The 15,523-nt window shown below is 36.9% G+C and overlaps 1 protein-coding gene across 2 annotated transcripts in view; it reads left to right on the top strand.

Moving 5' to 3' along the window:
* Window positions 1-15,523, top strand: part of CACNA2D3 (calcium voltage-gated channel auxiliary subunit alpha2delta 3) — a 449,302-nt gene that overhangs the window by 284,628 nt on the left and 149,151 nt on the right. For both annotated transcript variants that reach the window (XR_008973242.1, XM_057417633.1), the window contains exons 12-13: window positions 5,739-5,817; window positions 11,844-11,977. Coding sequence is in view for 1 of the 2 variants with exons in the window: in XM_057417633.1 (XP_057273616.1) it covers window positions 5,739-5,817; window positions 11,844-11,977 (213 nt within the window). In the remaining variant the exon portion in view is untranslated. The remainder of the gene's footprint in view (window positions 1-5,738; window positions 5,818-11,843; window positions 11,978-15,523) is intronic.

The following is a 15,523-nucleotide window of genomic DNA, read 5'->3' as shown; positions in this document are numbered from 1 at the left end:
CATCAATCTCAAATGGTATTCTTTGCCATTCAACACCCGCTTTAGAAAGTTGTAGAAAAATATGAAGTGAGAAAGTCACAAGCTCTATTAAAGAGTCTAGTTTTACTGTCTTTCCATTTCTATAAGGTTACTGTGGAGCTCTCACCCATTTTCTGTGAACACTGGCTTAAAAAAAGATAGACTATGGCACATCTCTAGGAACTACATGCTGTGTAGGAATAGCAAGTGTATTTCCAAAGATTAAAGGTTTTGCTCTTGGTGTAAGTTTTGCTTTGCATTCAGTGAATCTGACATCTACAATTTTCAGCTTTGTGTATAAAATAGATCAATTTAAAACTAGTGTTTCTGCTTAAGAATATTTCCTTTCTCCACAGCTAACAGTTCATGTTAAGCCTTAATACAGTGGAGATCATATTTTAGGGTTCAGACATTGAAAGTATGTTGATTCAGGTATTTCTCTCAAGTATCTTTCAAAGCCTTCAAAATTATCCACAGCTGAAGGGTTCTCTTTCTGTCGTATGTTTTTTTGCCAGAGAGGTGCTTACACTCTCTGGTGCAGATTCCTTCTCAGATAAAAATGGTCTCTTCATTCAGTCACAGTGCTTGGATATTGAAAGGTGTTTTTCTCATTTGGCATATACTTTGCGAGAGCATATGTAGACTATGTAAATGTTGTTACTGGATCTTCTGGGACCGGCTTGTAACAACTTTGAATTTATTCAGTCTGCCTTGAGTAAAATGTTCTGTTCATATGGATTCAAAAGAATTTTTAGTGTCTTAGCACTATGTTGTACCATAAGATACCAATACACCTGTATCAGTGTGTGTGTGTGTATATATATATATATATATAGTGTGTATACTTATGTTAAATCTCATAGTTTCTGTTGTGTTATCTTTAAGGGCCAATAGAAACCACAGAATGAAACTATACTTCCTTATCTATTAGAAATTACTGAGATGTGTTTGAAATCTCTATACTATAAATACTTATGAGTAGAATGTACAATATTAGTGTTGTATCTGGATTGTGTGAATAAAATAGGCACTTTAAGCAATCATTTTGCAGAACAGAATGGCTCTGACACACTTCCCATTCAGTTACTTCAGATAGACAAAGAGAAAAAATTGATGGTCGCTATTAACAGTATCTTCCTAACAACATTTATCTTACAAGGTATCTGAAAATATAGATGGATATTAAATCTGGTACCTAATGTCTACTTATTTACAATGACAACTTCAGCAGTAACTAGGACACAGCGTGTCCTGTTTTGCAGAATGTGTAGCCCATCACTGCATAGGTCTTGTCCATGTGCAGAAGTTGAAGTGATTTCATAGAATTATAGAATGGTTTGGGTTGGAAAGGACCTTAAGATCATATAGTTCTAAACCCCCTGACATGGGCAGGGATGCCTCACACTAGACCGTATCACCCAAGGCTCTGTCCAATTTGGCCTTGAACGCTGCCAGAGATGGAGCACTTACCGCTTTATTGAGCAATCTGTTCCAGTGCCTCCCTTACAGTAAAGAACTTCTTCCTTATATCTAACCTGAACTTCCCCTGTTTAAGTTTAAACCCATTACTCTTTGTCCTATCACTACCGTCCCTGATGAAAAGTCCCTCTCCAGCATCCTTGTAGGCCCCCTTCAGATATTGGAAATTAAGGTAGTACTTATATAATATTGACGTAATTGTATTTTTATGTAGATTCAGAAAACAGGTATAAAGTATAAGGTATAATATATAATTATTATGGTATATTGTGCTGGATGCTACCAGCACATCTGGAATTATTACATAAAATACCTATCCAAAAGAGTAAAACTAATATAGTATAAAAGGTATGTAGATCCAAGTTTGGTTTGAAAAATAGGATTTAGAATGTAGACTTATTCACTCAGGCAAGTTTCAATTCTAAAAATTTATTACTGAAGTCACTGCTATGACCTCTGAAAGCAGAAAATATGGCAAGTATTTGTAAAATTACTTCTACAGGGAATGCTTAAGGACTCATGAGTATTTCCTACTGCAAGCTCACAGTGAATTGTGCTTACACTGACGGGTTCACTGAACTGATCAAATGAAACTTTTAGAAGTAGAACTATAATTAGAATCGTTTGCTATCAGAGCTGATTTTGAGGTTTCTTCTCACAATTATCCACAGAGTATTAAACAATATTGATGATACCTATTAATATATCCTTAAGGTCAATGTAAAAGAAAAACTTTAATGCATCAGTGGCATTGTTTTTAACTATAATACTTTCATGTGACCTTAAATAGTTATTTTCTTATGAAGCTACTATGAATACTAAGTCATTTTATCAAGTAATGACCAACATAGAAATGGTATTTTAAAATTATAGATTACCTTATGCTTTGTTTTATTAAAGATTTTAGATGTCATGTTGACACTGGTAAACGTCATTTATATAACATGCACAGTGAAAAGTGCATGGAGAAAAATACACAACTCGCTGGGAGAGGGAAGGAAAGCAGCACTTAAGCTCTGATCATTCATCTTCAGTACTAGCTCTCTACTCTCTAGCTTTTATTTTTATCTTTTCAAGTAATGCCACAGAATTACCAGTACTTTCTATGTTGCTTAAAGTATCTTCTAGTGAAACTGGAGATAAACTATATGTGTAAAAGATGCCCAGAGAAAAAAATCATTAAAAGTCTTTCCACAGTATCATGGAGGCAGCCCTTTCCTTGTAGTGATCTATGATACCAATTTGTTGAAATTTTATTCTTTGCAGTTTTAATAGTTAGTTTGCTGCCTACGCCTACTAGCATGCTTCCTGCACATCCTTTTAGATAAGGCTGGTCTCTTTTCATTAGGAGCACAGTGTAGTATGATTCTTTATAGATTAAAGCAGATCATTAAATATAAACCTCTCAGATGTATTCCGTCTCATCATAGGCTATATTCAAGCATCATTTTCAGGAAGATGAATTGAGACAGTGATTTATGCTGTATTTTGAGGGTATAAATCTCACTGTGCCTTTTCATGTACGTTTAGAGAATAAAAATTTGTTTATTAATGCTTTTTGTAGCCATCAAAGCATAAAAGTACCATTCTTTTGTTTGATGCTGTGAGTCTTGGATAGGATTATATGCATACTGTTTAGTTCAAAGTATTTAACCGCAGTACACAATCAGTGTGTATACTTTTGAAACTATAAAAAATCATGATTGAGTTCTATATATGTTCCATGTTTGAAAGTCTGGGAACAGGTTTGTGTTTGAAATCTGGTCTGTAGGCTTGATAATAACATAAAACACCATGAATGTCTAGAAACAGGATCTGGCATAAAGAAAATGGCCAAAAGAGCAGTGAGGGCATATAGGATCATAACTGACAGTAAAGAGGGAAACTTTCAGAGAGACTTTAAAATTTCGGTAAAAAAAAAACAACTATGGGAACTTTATAATAAGTTGGTATGCTTTACAAATAATTTCATTTGACTGAAAAAACGGCTCTAATTAAAAAACTAATTCTTTCTTTTTAATTGCAAATGAATAAAATTAGAGGTCTTCATAAACGTCTCACATCATGACTTTTTTCTGTGTAATTAGCTTTGTGCATAATTAAAGTATGTCTATTTTGTGAATGTGAGACCCAATTAGGTATTGAATAAAATGTTCTGGAGCATATATTTTGTTGTGTACAGCTTTTTAATGGTGATAATAGAGTTTCTGTAAAAACAGTTTTGATCATGATGATTCTATTAAGTATACTGATAAAAAGGTAAAAGGATTTTAGTTTACTTACTATTTTTAGTGTTACAACATGGAGTTAGTGATTTTCTTTCTTCTCATCCATAATGATAGCACCATGTTTGCAGTTACAAATTGTAATTTTCCATTCCTAATGTAATTTAATTGTTTTATCTTCAAAATAACAAAAAATAGAACAAGTTCATTAGAAATTTGACTGATTCTCAATAGGAAATCAAATTTTTCATCCCTTGTGTAAAATATTGCTGATTTCATAGAATCATTTAAGTCAGAAGAAACTTCTGAACATCATCTTGTCCAACCCTCTGCTCAGAGCAGGTGAAGTTAGGTTAGGCTGCTCAGGAACTGTTTGGTCTAAGTTTTACTATCTCCCAGGATGCGGTTTCTGCAGCATCTCTGAGCAATGTTCTCTAATATCTTATTACCCTCATGACAAAAATGTTTTTCCTTATATTGAGTCAGAATTGCTTAGGACGTTTTAATGACATTTGTCCCTTGCTGTGCTGTCCTCTTAGACTCTTCTTGAAGGTGGATGCTGTCTTTTCCAGTATGTCAGTGTCTTGTATGGGGGAATCCCAAACTGAGCTCAGTGGTGCAGATACGTTTTTTCGGTGGAACAGAAGAGAATGATCACTTTGCATTTGTTTTACTAATATACCAGTATGCACTTGGCTGCTTTTACCTGGACAAATCATTAGGGAATGGGTAAATAGTTGTCGAAGTTTAGGCACATGGAATAAGAAACATATGCCTTAGCATGGCAAAAGCTGCAGAGGGTAGAATATGGGCTTTAGCTGTACCTGTCAGGTGCTGTTCCCAGTTTTCTTGCTGGGATCTTAGATGGATCAAGTGTGACTCAGTGTGCTTCATCTTACCCAGCTATATCAGATGGTAGGTATGGAACTGTGGGGTCTCTAGATGGAATATGCTGAGACCCAGGACTATGATTTCTTTGCTCAGCATACACCTATGGTGGTTACAGACCCAAGCTGAACAGGCGGGCTGTGAGTGCCACACAAACTTGTATTAGCGAGGTACAGGAAGCTCTGGACAAGATACTTCTGTTCCATTCTCTGTTTATCTAGCTAAAACCCACTCAATTATCTTTGCTGCAGTGTCCCATGTATAAAATAGGGTTGAGAGCAGAAGGTATGGGATAGACAATGCTGTCATCAGCTTCCTGTGAGGGCAAATTGGCACTTTTTTTTTTGGATGTATGTATTATAATATGGAACTGGGGAGTCCAGACAAACACGTTATCATATCAAGGCCTTCCTTGCATCTAGCATTTCCAAAATGTTCCCTTATCTGCCAAGAAATTTTATCTGGGCAGAATTTTAAGGCAAGCATAATTTTTCTGGGATTCCTGGTGTATAGGTCTGTGAGCATGCACATACATAGACAAGCTGCGCAGGTTTTTGTGGCAACCTGGCACACGATTCCACTGTTTATCACTTGATAGCACAGTGCCACCTGGGCAAGTGCCAAGTGGGTACCTGCCTCTAAGGTGACAAAGATACTGTATCTTATGGACCTTGGAAACTGAGGGGAATTTGCTCACCTGGTGTTTCAGATCCTTTACCTACAGAAATAGCTGCTAATTAAGTGCCTCTTCTTCCACACTGCAGCAATTTTCTCAACTCATAAGTGAATATTATATTTGTCTGGAAAGTGCAGTTTTGCTTTGTGCCTCAGTGGTTTTAGTTTATTGTCACTTACACTTTCACTATTTAACCATAACTTTAGTTAAATATCAGATATTAAAAACATCCAAAGAGATCAGCCGTTCTCTTACATTGAACAAAAGCCACATTTTGTTATTAGAAGACCTTACTGGTAGAGATTTCTTTTTTAACCTACTGTGCTGTTTAACCAGTAATACTTACTTTAAAAGGGCTTGTCCAGATGAATTACACATCTGTATCTGAAGTTCCACTGTGTAAGATTTAAATGCAGTATTAATTGACTTGATCTTTTTCATTGTGCTCTCAGGTTCGTATTTTTACCTATCTGATTGGAAGAGAAGCTGCCTTTGCTGATAACCTGAAGTGGATGGCCTGTGCTAACAAAGGTTAGTTAACCTTCAACTGTGAAAGCCTTGTTTTCAAAACCCTATTACTGAGCTTTCCTGCGTACCTGATCCTTCTGCAGATACGGTATCACTGACAACTAATCAGAGAGGATGGGTTGTTTTTTTCCAGGAAAGGAAAGGACTTACTTGTCTCGTAGCATACAATTAAAAAAGATTAAACCCCCCCTCCTCCAAAATGCAACCCCAAAAAAAAGAAAAACCCACAAAAACTTAAATGCATTTTCTACAAAGCTTTTAGAATTTGTGCTTTTAAATTTTTGTTCAGAGAACAAACTTTATTTTCAAAGCATTACTTCCACTATAGCTGTTATTACTCAGAGTCAGTTTGATTCCTAAGGAACTGACAGTGTAACTGAAAAAACAGGTTTCTATTCTTTAAGGAAGGAGCATTAAAACATGTAAAATGCTGACTGAGATGCTAAAGTAAAGGACTGACTACCATAAGTAAGAGCAATTTGAAAAAAAACCCCAACCCAACAAACAAAACCGTAATTAATCTTCAGGTTTTCCTTTTCCTTTCCTCTTGGAAAAAAAATGTTCTTTTTTTTTTTCCTTTGTGCCACATTACATTATGATGAATTGCATCAGGTGCTATCCATTTAGTCATTATTTCTTTAACTACTGTTATGTCCAGCTGATGGAAATTACTCAGCTTGAAGTCTTGTCTTAATCAGCTAATATTACACCATAATTTAGTTTAAATAATAGTATAAGAATTCCTTTGAAGCATCTTTTTTGAAGACAATTTAATCAACAAAATCTGTTAGGTTTTTATTCCAGCTCTACAGATTCATAAGGATCTAAGTACAGCAACTCAGAAATTAGGACCAGGCAATACAGACTGCCTTAGCAGATCATCTGGTCCATGTCTTCCTTATTCCCAGAGGGGGAAAAGTGGTCCCCTTCGTCATTCTTCAGGACTACTTTGTTATTTTCAGAGCCATGTTGTCAGAATCTTACTCACATGAATCAGTTAAACACATTAATGAGTGTTGCTTCTATGGGTCTTTTTTCCCCCCTCTCCGTTTAATAGTTACAATATCTGCTCTCTGACAGCTTACAATGCAAAAAATCAGCTACCGCTAATCAGTAATTAAATACAAAAGTATCTATAGCTTTGAAAATCAGTTGGAAACAGCGTCAGTCACTATGTCACACCGTATGGATTTAGGTCTTTTTCTTACAGTTTTCAGCTACAGCGTATCCATTTTTTATCAGTGAAATGAAGGATTACAGCACAACAAATGAGGAGCGCAGTAAAGGTGGTTTAAAGATTGGCTGGCTGGACTGCAGTTTACTACTAGCATGGGTGGGCCAAAGTATGTTGCTGCCACTGAGGGTCAGTGACCTTAAAATCAATTTTCCTTGCAGTGATTTTCCCCTTGGAAGCACAACATAGATGAAGGCTGTTTGCAGGGTTTCCAGCTGACTGGACTGTGGACAGCAGTCCTTTCCTTCAGAATGGGTCACAAGGGAAACTCATACCACCTTGCAAAACTTCTTTAGCTTCTAGATTCTGATGGTGAAACCTTGAAAAATCCCAAGCATGTCTTTCTGTTACATTTTTTTTTTGTATAAGTAGAGCATACCTAGCGGGACTTGGCTTAATGAAGGAAAGCACTAAACCATTTTAAATACATTAAAACGTTCAAGAACCCCAAAGTCCCTCTAGAGCGGTTTGTGAAATTTGTAGTGATTTACTCTTCTGTATCGTAAGCAAGTGCACACAAAGGAAAAGAATAAAGATTTACTGAGATTCTGAAGTGAACAAAAGTTTCCTAGTGCTTTGTGTGCATGTGCCAGATTTTAAAGTAAGCAAGCAATACCTTTCCTCAGCAGTCACTCCGAGCAGAAAGCTGTAAAGATAGATGGGAGTTGATTCATTACTTACAAAACAGCCAGGATTAATTTTTTTTTCCCCCAGTAAAATTATCTATTGCATTAGTAATTTGACAGCCTCTGTTATTTTTTTATTCATTTTTTATTATGAATCACCAGTGTGGCTGGCATATTGTAAAATGGACAAAGGAAAGGATTCATCAGTACAAAGGCGCAGAGGCTGAGAAAGCAATGTAGAGAAAAATGCTTGGCATACTGGAGCACTGATCCTGGCTCTTTAACTGCCAGCAGAGGACAGATCAGCCCTGAGGCAAATTGTGCCCCAGCTGTAGTCATTTACAGACTATTGTATTAGCAGAGGAGAGCTTCCTACAGGAAGCTCCAGTCACATCCATTCCCATTATTAGCATGACCCCAGCACCTCATGTGCTGTGGGCTCTCGGGGGGTGGCAGGCAGCCAGCAACAGAGACTGTTCACCTGCTTGAGAGGCCCCTGAGATGGGGGTCATGGTGGATTCTCCCTGGGAGTTTTACAGCTGCAGCAAGACAATGAATGCCCTCCTTAGTCCCTAGCAGAAAGGATTTTTTAATTCTGATATTTTATTAGTTGCAAGTGATATTTTATTAGTGTGCAAAACAGTTGCATCTGTTTTGCACAGTGTCCAGAAAACAAGAAGTGCTGCACTTCATGTAAAAACCCATTGTAGGCATTTGAAAAGTTTAGAGAAAAACAAGCCATCCAAACACTTTGCAAGGACTGTGTAATACAGAAAGGCAGCCCGCTTGCAGAGCCTAAGTGTCTGTCTTTAACCACATTATTATACATCTCTCACGATTGTCATTACCAAATCTTACCCATTTCCTTCACAATTTTTTTCCTGCTGGGGATGAAAAAAATGAGCAGTGCTGACTGAAAGGGGCTCAAAGATGGCATAATTCACACACCAGGGAGCTGAGAAGCAGGTGTTAGAATGCAAAAACTTAAGCAAGGGTTTGCTGCTATTGCTTACATGGCCTCAGCAGCTGTGCTAAAGAACTTCAGAGTAAGTGTTTATGGGATCATTAAACCTTGGTATAGGAAGAGTAAGGTTTTAAAATCCATGGGGTACCACCAATCTCTACATAAGAGATAAATTTAGCAGTGTAGGAAGCTAATTCTTGTGAGGTTTATATTTCTTACACAGAGCTACAATCTTATGAACCATCAAAAAGTCTAAATATTCAGTGAAAATGAACAAAGAGAATGTTACCTAAGGCTGTCCCTAGCTATAATGTAGTAACTTTTGGTAGAGTTTTCTCATTAGAAGATTGAAAAATAAACATCAGAACAGGCATTAAAAATACGAAAAATCTGAATTCACAGAATATAGGTGATTGCTCATGTTACATGAGTTATGGACGCTAAAATCATTGTAGATTTTTCTAATGTGAGCTAGGAAAGCACAAACTATACTTATAAGGAGGGTAATCAGGCAAAACGTTTAGTGAGAGGAAGGAGCTCTTCCCAGAAATTACAAATGAAACCCACCCTGAGATTACATTATAAAAAGGCTAGAGGGAATATTTATTGTTATGTCTTATGACACTGTCTTCATTTAAGTCTTCTTTTACATATCTTTAACAGCAATTTTTACATTTCACTAAACTCACTTCAAGCAACCTGGTTAAAAGGAATAGTTTTTAACACTCTTTCTTTCAACTTTTCATCTGTTGCAGCTTCATATATGAATAAATCTGTGAATCACAGATATGATTAGAGAGATAGGATTTTTTCACCTAATCCCTTTTTCATCCACTTGTTAACCTTTACTTTTTTTAACTGTCATACTCACTGGACAAGTAGGACTGTATGAATAGCCTTGCAACTACATGCACGCTAGTCTACTGCATGTGCTGATTTACCATCTGGCTGCTTCCAGATAGGATGCTCCATGTCACTTCTTTCAGCCTTGGAATAGTCACAAATTTTCACTTGTCTTTGAGGCCTTTATTTCTTTTCAAAATTTATATGAAATTGATTCAGACTTATCTCATTTAGTCTTTGGAAATTAGGCTAAAAACTGTTTACTCTTGTGCAGTTTAGAGGTATGGTTTGCAAGTACTAAACCAAGAAATGAATGTCTTTAGCATGCTGCCTAGAGAATTCTGTGTAAGTTGTGTTATTACAGCATGCATTTTCAGAAATACTATAGAGAGAAATAGGTAATGTAATACACATCCATATGAGGAATACTTATACGGGCTCAAGTAGGTGTGTGTGTTCTTGTTGGTTGTACTTGGTCCAGATGGATCTCTTCCCTTGAAAGGAAAAGAAGAAAAAAGATATTTCAGCCTTATCAGTGTCTTGTACCATGTATAAACCCATATGGCACAACACTGAGATGTTTCAGATTGGCTTCTGTTTTCTGATTTTTTAATTATTTTTTTTTAGTAATCTGATTTTTTTTTCATTTGAAAAACTGACATAAAAACATTTCAGCATTTCAGGAGGCAATCAGAACTCATGCTCATTTTCCAGCAAGTTATTCTTTGTCTCAAAGGTAATTTACAGGCTGTGATTAAAGAATTTTCTAGGCATAGACATCCAGGAGCTTCTTAAATGAGTCTTTAAGCTTTTGAAGACATTAAAAAGTGTTAACTAATTGTGATTTCAGCTTGTATGGATAAGAAAATACTGCTTGATTAAAAAGGACCTTTCTATCACCTTAGCTACAAGACAAATTTTTTCAAGTAGTTAATCTCCTCTGACTTTTCAGACATTATTATATGTATTGTTTGAGTGCAGGTGTCCTGTTGTTCACTGCGCACTAATCAGTGCAAGCAGATCTCTGCTCCAACTGTAATTTTGCACAATGATAGAAGTGCAAGTACTGGCATAGCATGCACTGAAAAGTGCATGAGCTCAGTACAACAAATGGTATTAGAGTAGTGATAGAACCATAGAACAAGTAGGGTTGGAAAGTACCTTAAAATCATCAAGTTCCTTGAGCTCCCTGCCCTGGGCAGGGATGCCTCACACTAGACCATGTCACTCAAGATTCTGTCCAACTGGTCTTGAACACTCCCAGGGATGGAGCATTTACCACTTTGCTGGGCAGCCCATTTCAGTGCCTCACCACCTTCGCAGTAAAGAACACGTATGATGAGCAGGTGTATTGAATCAGAAAGCTCTAACAGTCGGACTACAAAGCACCCTTTCAATCTTGCCAAAATTGGCCCTGTCTGCAATAAGCATGGCTCAAAAGCTCATTGCAGTTGTCATGTCTTCTGCTGTAGCTTAATATTCCAGCTCCACAGAAGTTGTGATCCTGTCAAATGACTAAAATTGTAGCAAGGCCTCTTTCATAAAAATTATATATTGGTCCTTCCTCATTAAAGTATACGAAGTGACGCTTAAATACATCCTGATGAAACTGTGGCCTTGAAATTTGTCAGAAATTTGCATGATGTGGGCTCCAGATGTCAAGTTTGTGATGTATGACGGTACTTAACATCTCAGCACTAAAAAGAAAGTGGTGATAGCTCAAATAGCTGTGGCCTCTGCTGTTCTTAATGCTGTCAGGTTGGAGATGTTTTAAAGGATTAACAGAGCTGTGATAGCTAAGGCAAGCAATTCCAAATGTAGTCTACATTTTCTGTGACCTTCCATTTGTAAATAACATATTGCTATTATCTCATGTTTAGTCACATTCTGTAAGGATGATGAGCATTTTGGAGCATATGTGACTACTCTTTGGATACTGTAGACCTAATCTCTGATGTTTCTTGAAACTGGCCAAACAGGATGAGACATTGTTGGATAAAATTAATACCAGTTGTAACTTTTGAAGTATGCGGCATTTGCCCCATCTTCCCCCTATCCCTACCTTCCTTACCATTAAACAGTGAAAGTTTACTGAAAATAGAGTGCTTAGGACAGTCAGTGCAGTGGTTCATAGCAGTGTTAGGAACACAGTGCAGGACTGGACAAAGGTTTCAGGGATTTCTGTTTTTGCAATTAGTACTGTTTGAGACTGCTTCATATGAACCATTCCTTTTTTGCATTTCATTTTTGGAAATAAGCAAGCAGAAAACATAACAGGCCTAAACCACATAATAACTCCTTGTTGCAATCTTCTTTAATTTGTGCTGTCTGGTTTATAAGTCTGAATTGTGTGTTTTCACAGGGTTCTTTACTCAGATCTCTACCTTAGCTGATGTTCAAGAGAATGTCATGGAATATCTCCATGTTCTTAGCCGACCAAAGGTTATTGACCAAGAGCATGACGTAGTATGGACTGAAGCATATATTGACAGCACTGTAAGTCTGCATGATAAAGCATTTAATTTAGGCTTACTGCATATGATGAGGAACTGGGAACAAAACTGCCGTTTTAGAAACACTAGTTGTACATCTGATTTCTGTTGCTGGAATGTGCTAATTCAGTGTTGATATCTCTATATTACAAGTACGTTAAGTAAAATTACAGAACTTTACCAGATATTTATACATTGTAAATCACATAAAAAATGAAGCAAACATGAGCAACAGCATTATTTTAAAATGTATTGCCCCCAAATGTATATTTAATAATCAAAAATGGGCATCAAACAGAAATTTATTAGATTGAATAACCATTTTTTCCTATATGGTTTAAAACATGGCAATGAATATGACAAGATGAAAGTATAGACAGACAAGAATTGGTATTTTTAGTATGTAAAGGTGGCTGAACATTTAGGGGACAACTGTGATGTCTTCAGGAAGAATATTAAGAAGAGTCTACCTTTCAAAGTGAATTGGGTATGTGATATGCTAACAAAATTATCATAAGTGTCCAATCTGACATCCTTGTAAAAAAAGTAGAGTTGAAGAAGACCTTTCTGTTATGCACTGACTGAGCACTCTGAATACTTCTGTATTATTAGTGATAAATGATCAGATTTGCAGATAAAGGTTGTTCATTTCCATGGGCTGGTCTGAAATAGCTTTTTTTTTTCTGTTTGCTTTTTCCTCTTATGTTTGTTTTGATCCAATTAAAATATTTGAGTTTGCATATTATTCACAGAACAAGAGTTTGTAGCAAATATCTGTCATTTAGTACAAGTGATGCCAAGTGTTCAATTTAATGAATAGAAGAAAATAGATGACCAGTGACAAAGCTGTTTTCTTTTTGTTTTAAATTTTAACTTTCCTGAATATGGGGCAAGGTTAGAGAATCTCACCAGCTTCATTTTAATATGGGGGTGGGTGTGTGTGTTTGTGGTGGTGGTTGTTTTGTTTTGAGTCTATAATGCATCTAGATGGTTTAGCTTTAAGTAAATACAAAAATATTCTAGGACAAAAATCCACCCTGGGAATGGTTTTGCCTCATTTTCACATTTGCTCAGGTCTTTTGTATTCTTCAGTTGGCCATGGGTAATGTAAAATAAATAATAAAACTGCATTTATGAGGGAGAAACAGAAAGTTGCCTCGAAATAGTGCTTTGGAGGCAATTTACTTATCTCTATTTACTTTTATTTTTTAAGGAACATATTAATTCAGTCTTCCTTTTGTTCTCTTTCTTCTACTGAAACATAAGGATGAGGCAAACAGAAACCACCTGTTATCGCTGTCCCTTCAGGGCATTCCATGAAGTCAGGAGATGACTACGGGAACCTACTTTTTATCGCTTCTTGATTTTATATGCTTGAAGTAATCAATGTGTGTATGTGTTGAAGTGAGTTTGTGTATTTGCTAGAGAGAGTAGCAGGAGTTGATCCATGTAAGTGGTTTCTCCTTTTGCTTATGAATCTTGCATTGAAAGTGCTGCAAAATAATCTTCCTCCTTTCTTAACACCAAGTCCTCCCCTTTACCTACCAACAAAGAACAAAATGCTGTTTCAGAATTAATTTTACACTTTACTCTCTTTTTCATCTCTTAATCTGTATCTCTTTGATCATTGCAGGGAGAAAACTATTTGGAGAGGTTAGTCTAATTTTCAGTGATTCTCCTGTAGGTTATGGAAAGGCTAAGGAAAATGAACAGCTTAATGCTGTGTGAAATACTAAGTGAACTTAAAAACACTAGAGGGAGTGTAGAGAAGGAATCTTGAGAAAACAGGAAAATAGAAAACAGTGGAGCTGCTACATTCTTGCATAAAGGAACCGTTTAAATCCAAACAAAACCTGGTTTACTGCAATAAAATACTTCCAGGTTCTTTTCTTTCTCTTCTCAGTCTCTTGAGTAAGGCTGATTAATGTCACTATACATACTTATAAGTGTATATATATACACACATATGTATATATGTGCACTCATGCGCATACTCACATGCAGACACATTTTTAAGTGCCTGGAAAATCCACTCAGGACCCTAATGGGTTGGATGCTGTAAGAAGAGATTCAAAAATAGAATTCTCTTCTCTGCTTAGTTGCAAACTACCTTTCTCCTCCATCCCTCAAAAACCTCATAGGTAAGGGAAAAAGATAAATTAGGGTAGGAGTGATATTTTCAGACAGATTCTCATATCATCTCTACTGTCTTGGCATTGAAAGTGGAATCTTAATAATTGTCTCCCTCCCATAAGTTGTTGATTTTCACAGACAGTTTTTGTCCCTTCTCCTCCATTGCTGCTGCTTGGACCTTGATACGTTAGAAATAGTAGCATATTTCCAGACAGCTTAAATGTTCTTAATCATCCTTCTGTGTCAGAATAGCCATGGCTAGATTCTCAGGACTATATATACATGGTTGTAATCAGTGTCTCTGTGCCTTAACAGCATGCAGTACACTTCTCCATTCCCTTCTTGCCAAATATCAGAGCTAATTGGCCAGCTGTGCTGTTTCAGAGCAAGCAACATTAAGCTGCAACATACTAGGATCCAGACAGAAAGAAGCTGGACGGTAATAGTCTTAGGATACAAAACATTCCCCCTGATGCCCCAGCATGTTCTCATCCAATATTTGTCCAGGAAAAAGTAATCTGTGAAAGCCAGAAGTTAGGTCATTTAGGTGCTTGATATCATTTAGGAATATTCCCAGAAGAATTTTGCTGCTAAAACAAGGCATGTAATTCCTGCATCTGTTCACCTTTCCTGTAAGAGGATGTCTGCAGAATGTTCCCGCAGTGCCTCTTCAGCCTAGCTTTGACACTCACAGGGGCTTCACTTGCTGTTAGAAAAAAGTATGGCATTTATAGAAATGGAAATCCCTGGCCAGATATTGTATGAAGAAAATTTAACATGGAGAACATTGGATGTATGTCAGGTCTGTGTTGCCTTTGACACTGTCAGGCTCTGAGAGCTGAAAAGATTATAAAGCAAACGAGACTAGGTCTTCCTGGGTGACTGCTTCACAGGCAGCTGAACCGGCTTCCTTTTTACTGCCCCTAGACTTTGTTCTCTTGCCAGTGTTTCCTGCCTTTTTCTAGAGGTAACCAGCCAGATCCTAGGGTCAGGTTTACTTACCCTCCACCAGAAAAGCGGGGGAGAAAGAAGGAGGACTTGCCTCGGCATCAGAATATCCAACTGAAGTAATACATAGAGATAGTCTGTTGGGATTATGGATAAAGCTCAGAAGCCCTTAATTCATTCTTATGGTAACATCTGGAAGCAGAGAAACATTACTTTTTGCTGCAGGAAATAAGAAAAAAGGCTGGACTGGCCCCTGAGTTCAAATTGTTTAAAAGACTGTGATTGAGAATTTGTTTATTGGGGTGCATAATTTGACCTACTTGGACTTTTGTTGACTTCCTGGTGTAATTTGTTTTTCATAAATGTACCTGAATATATTCTCTAGATCTAATGCACCATTGATTTCATCTCCTTCAGGCTATTAGTTTCAAGCTGTGAAGCAGATTCAGGCATACTTTACCATGGTGGC

This window comes from Pezoporus wallicus, unplaced genomic scaffold, assembly GCF_028554395.1.
Source record: "Pezoporus wallicus isolate ANWC-B61680 ecotype Strahan unplaced genomic scaffold, APGP_CSIRO_Pwel_v1 contig_8542, whole genome shotgun sequence".
NCBI lineage: Eukaryota > Metazoa > Chordata > Aves > Psittaciformes > Psittacidae > Pezoporus > Pezoporus wallicus.
This window is presented reverse-complemented; position numbering and strand designations above follow the sequence as displayed.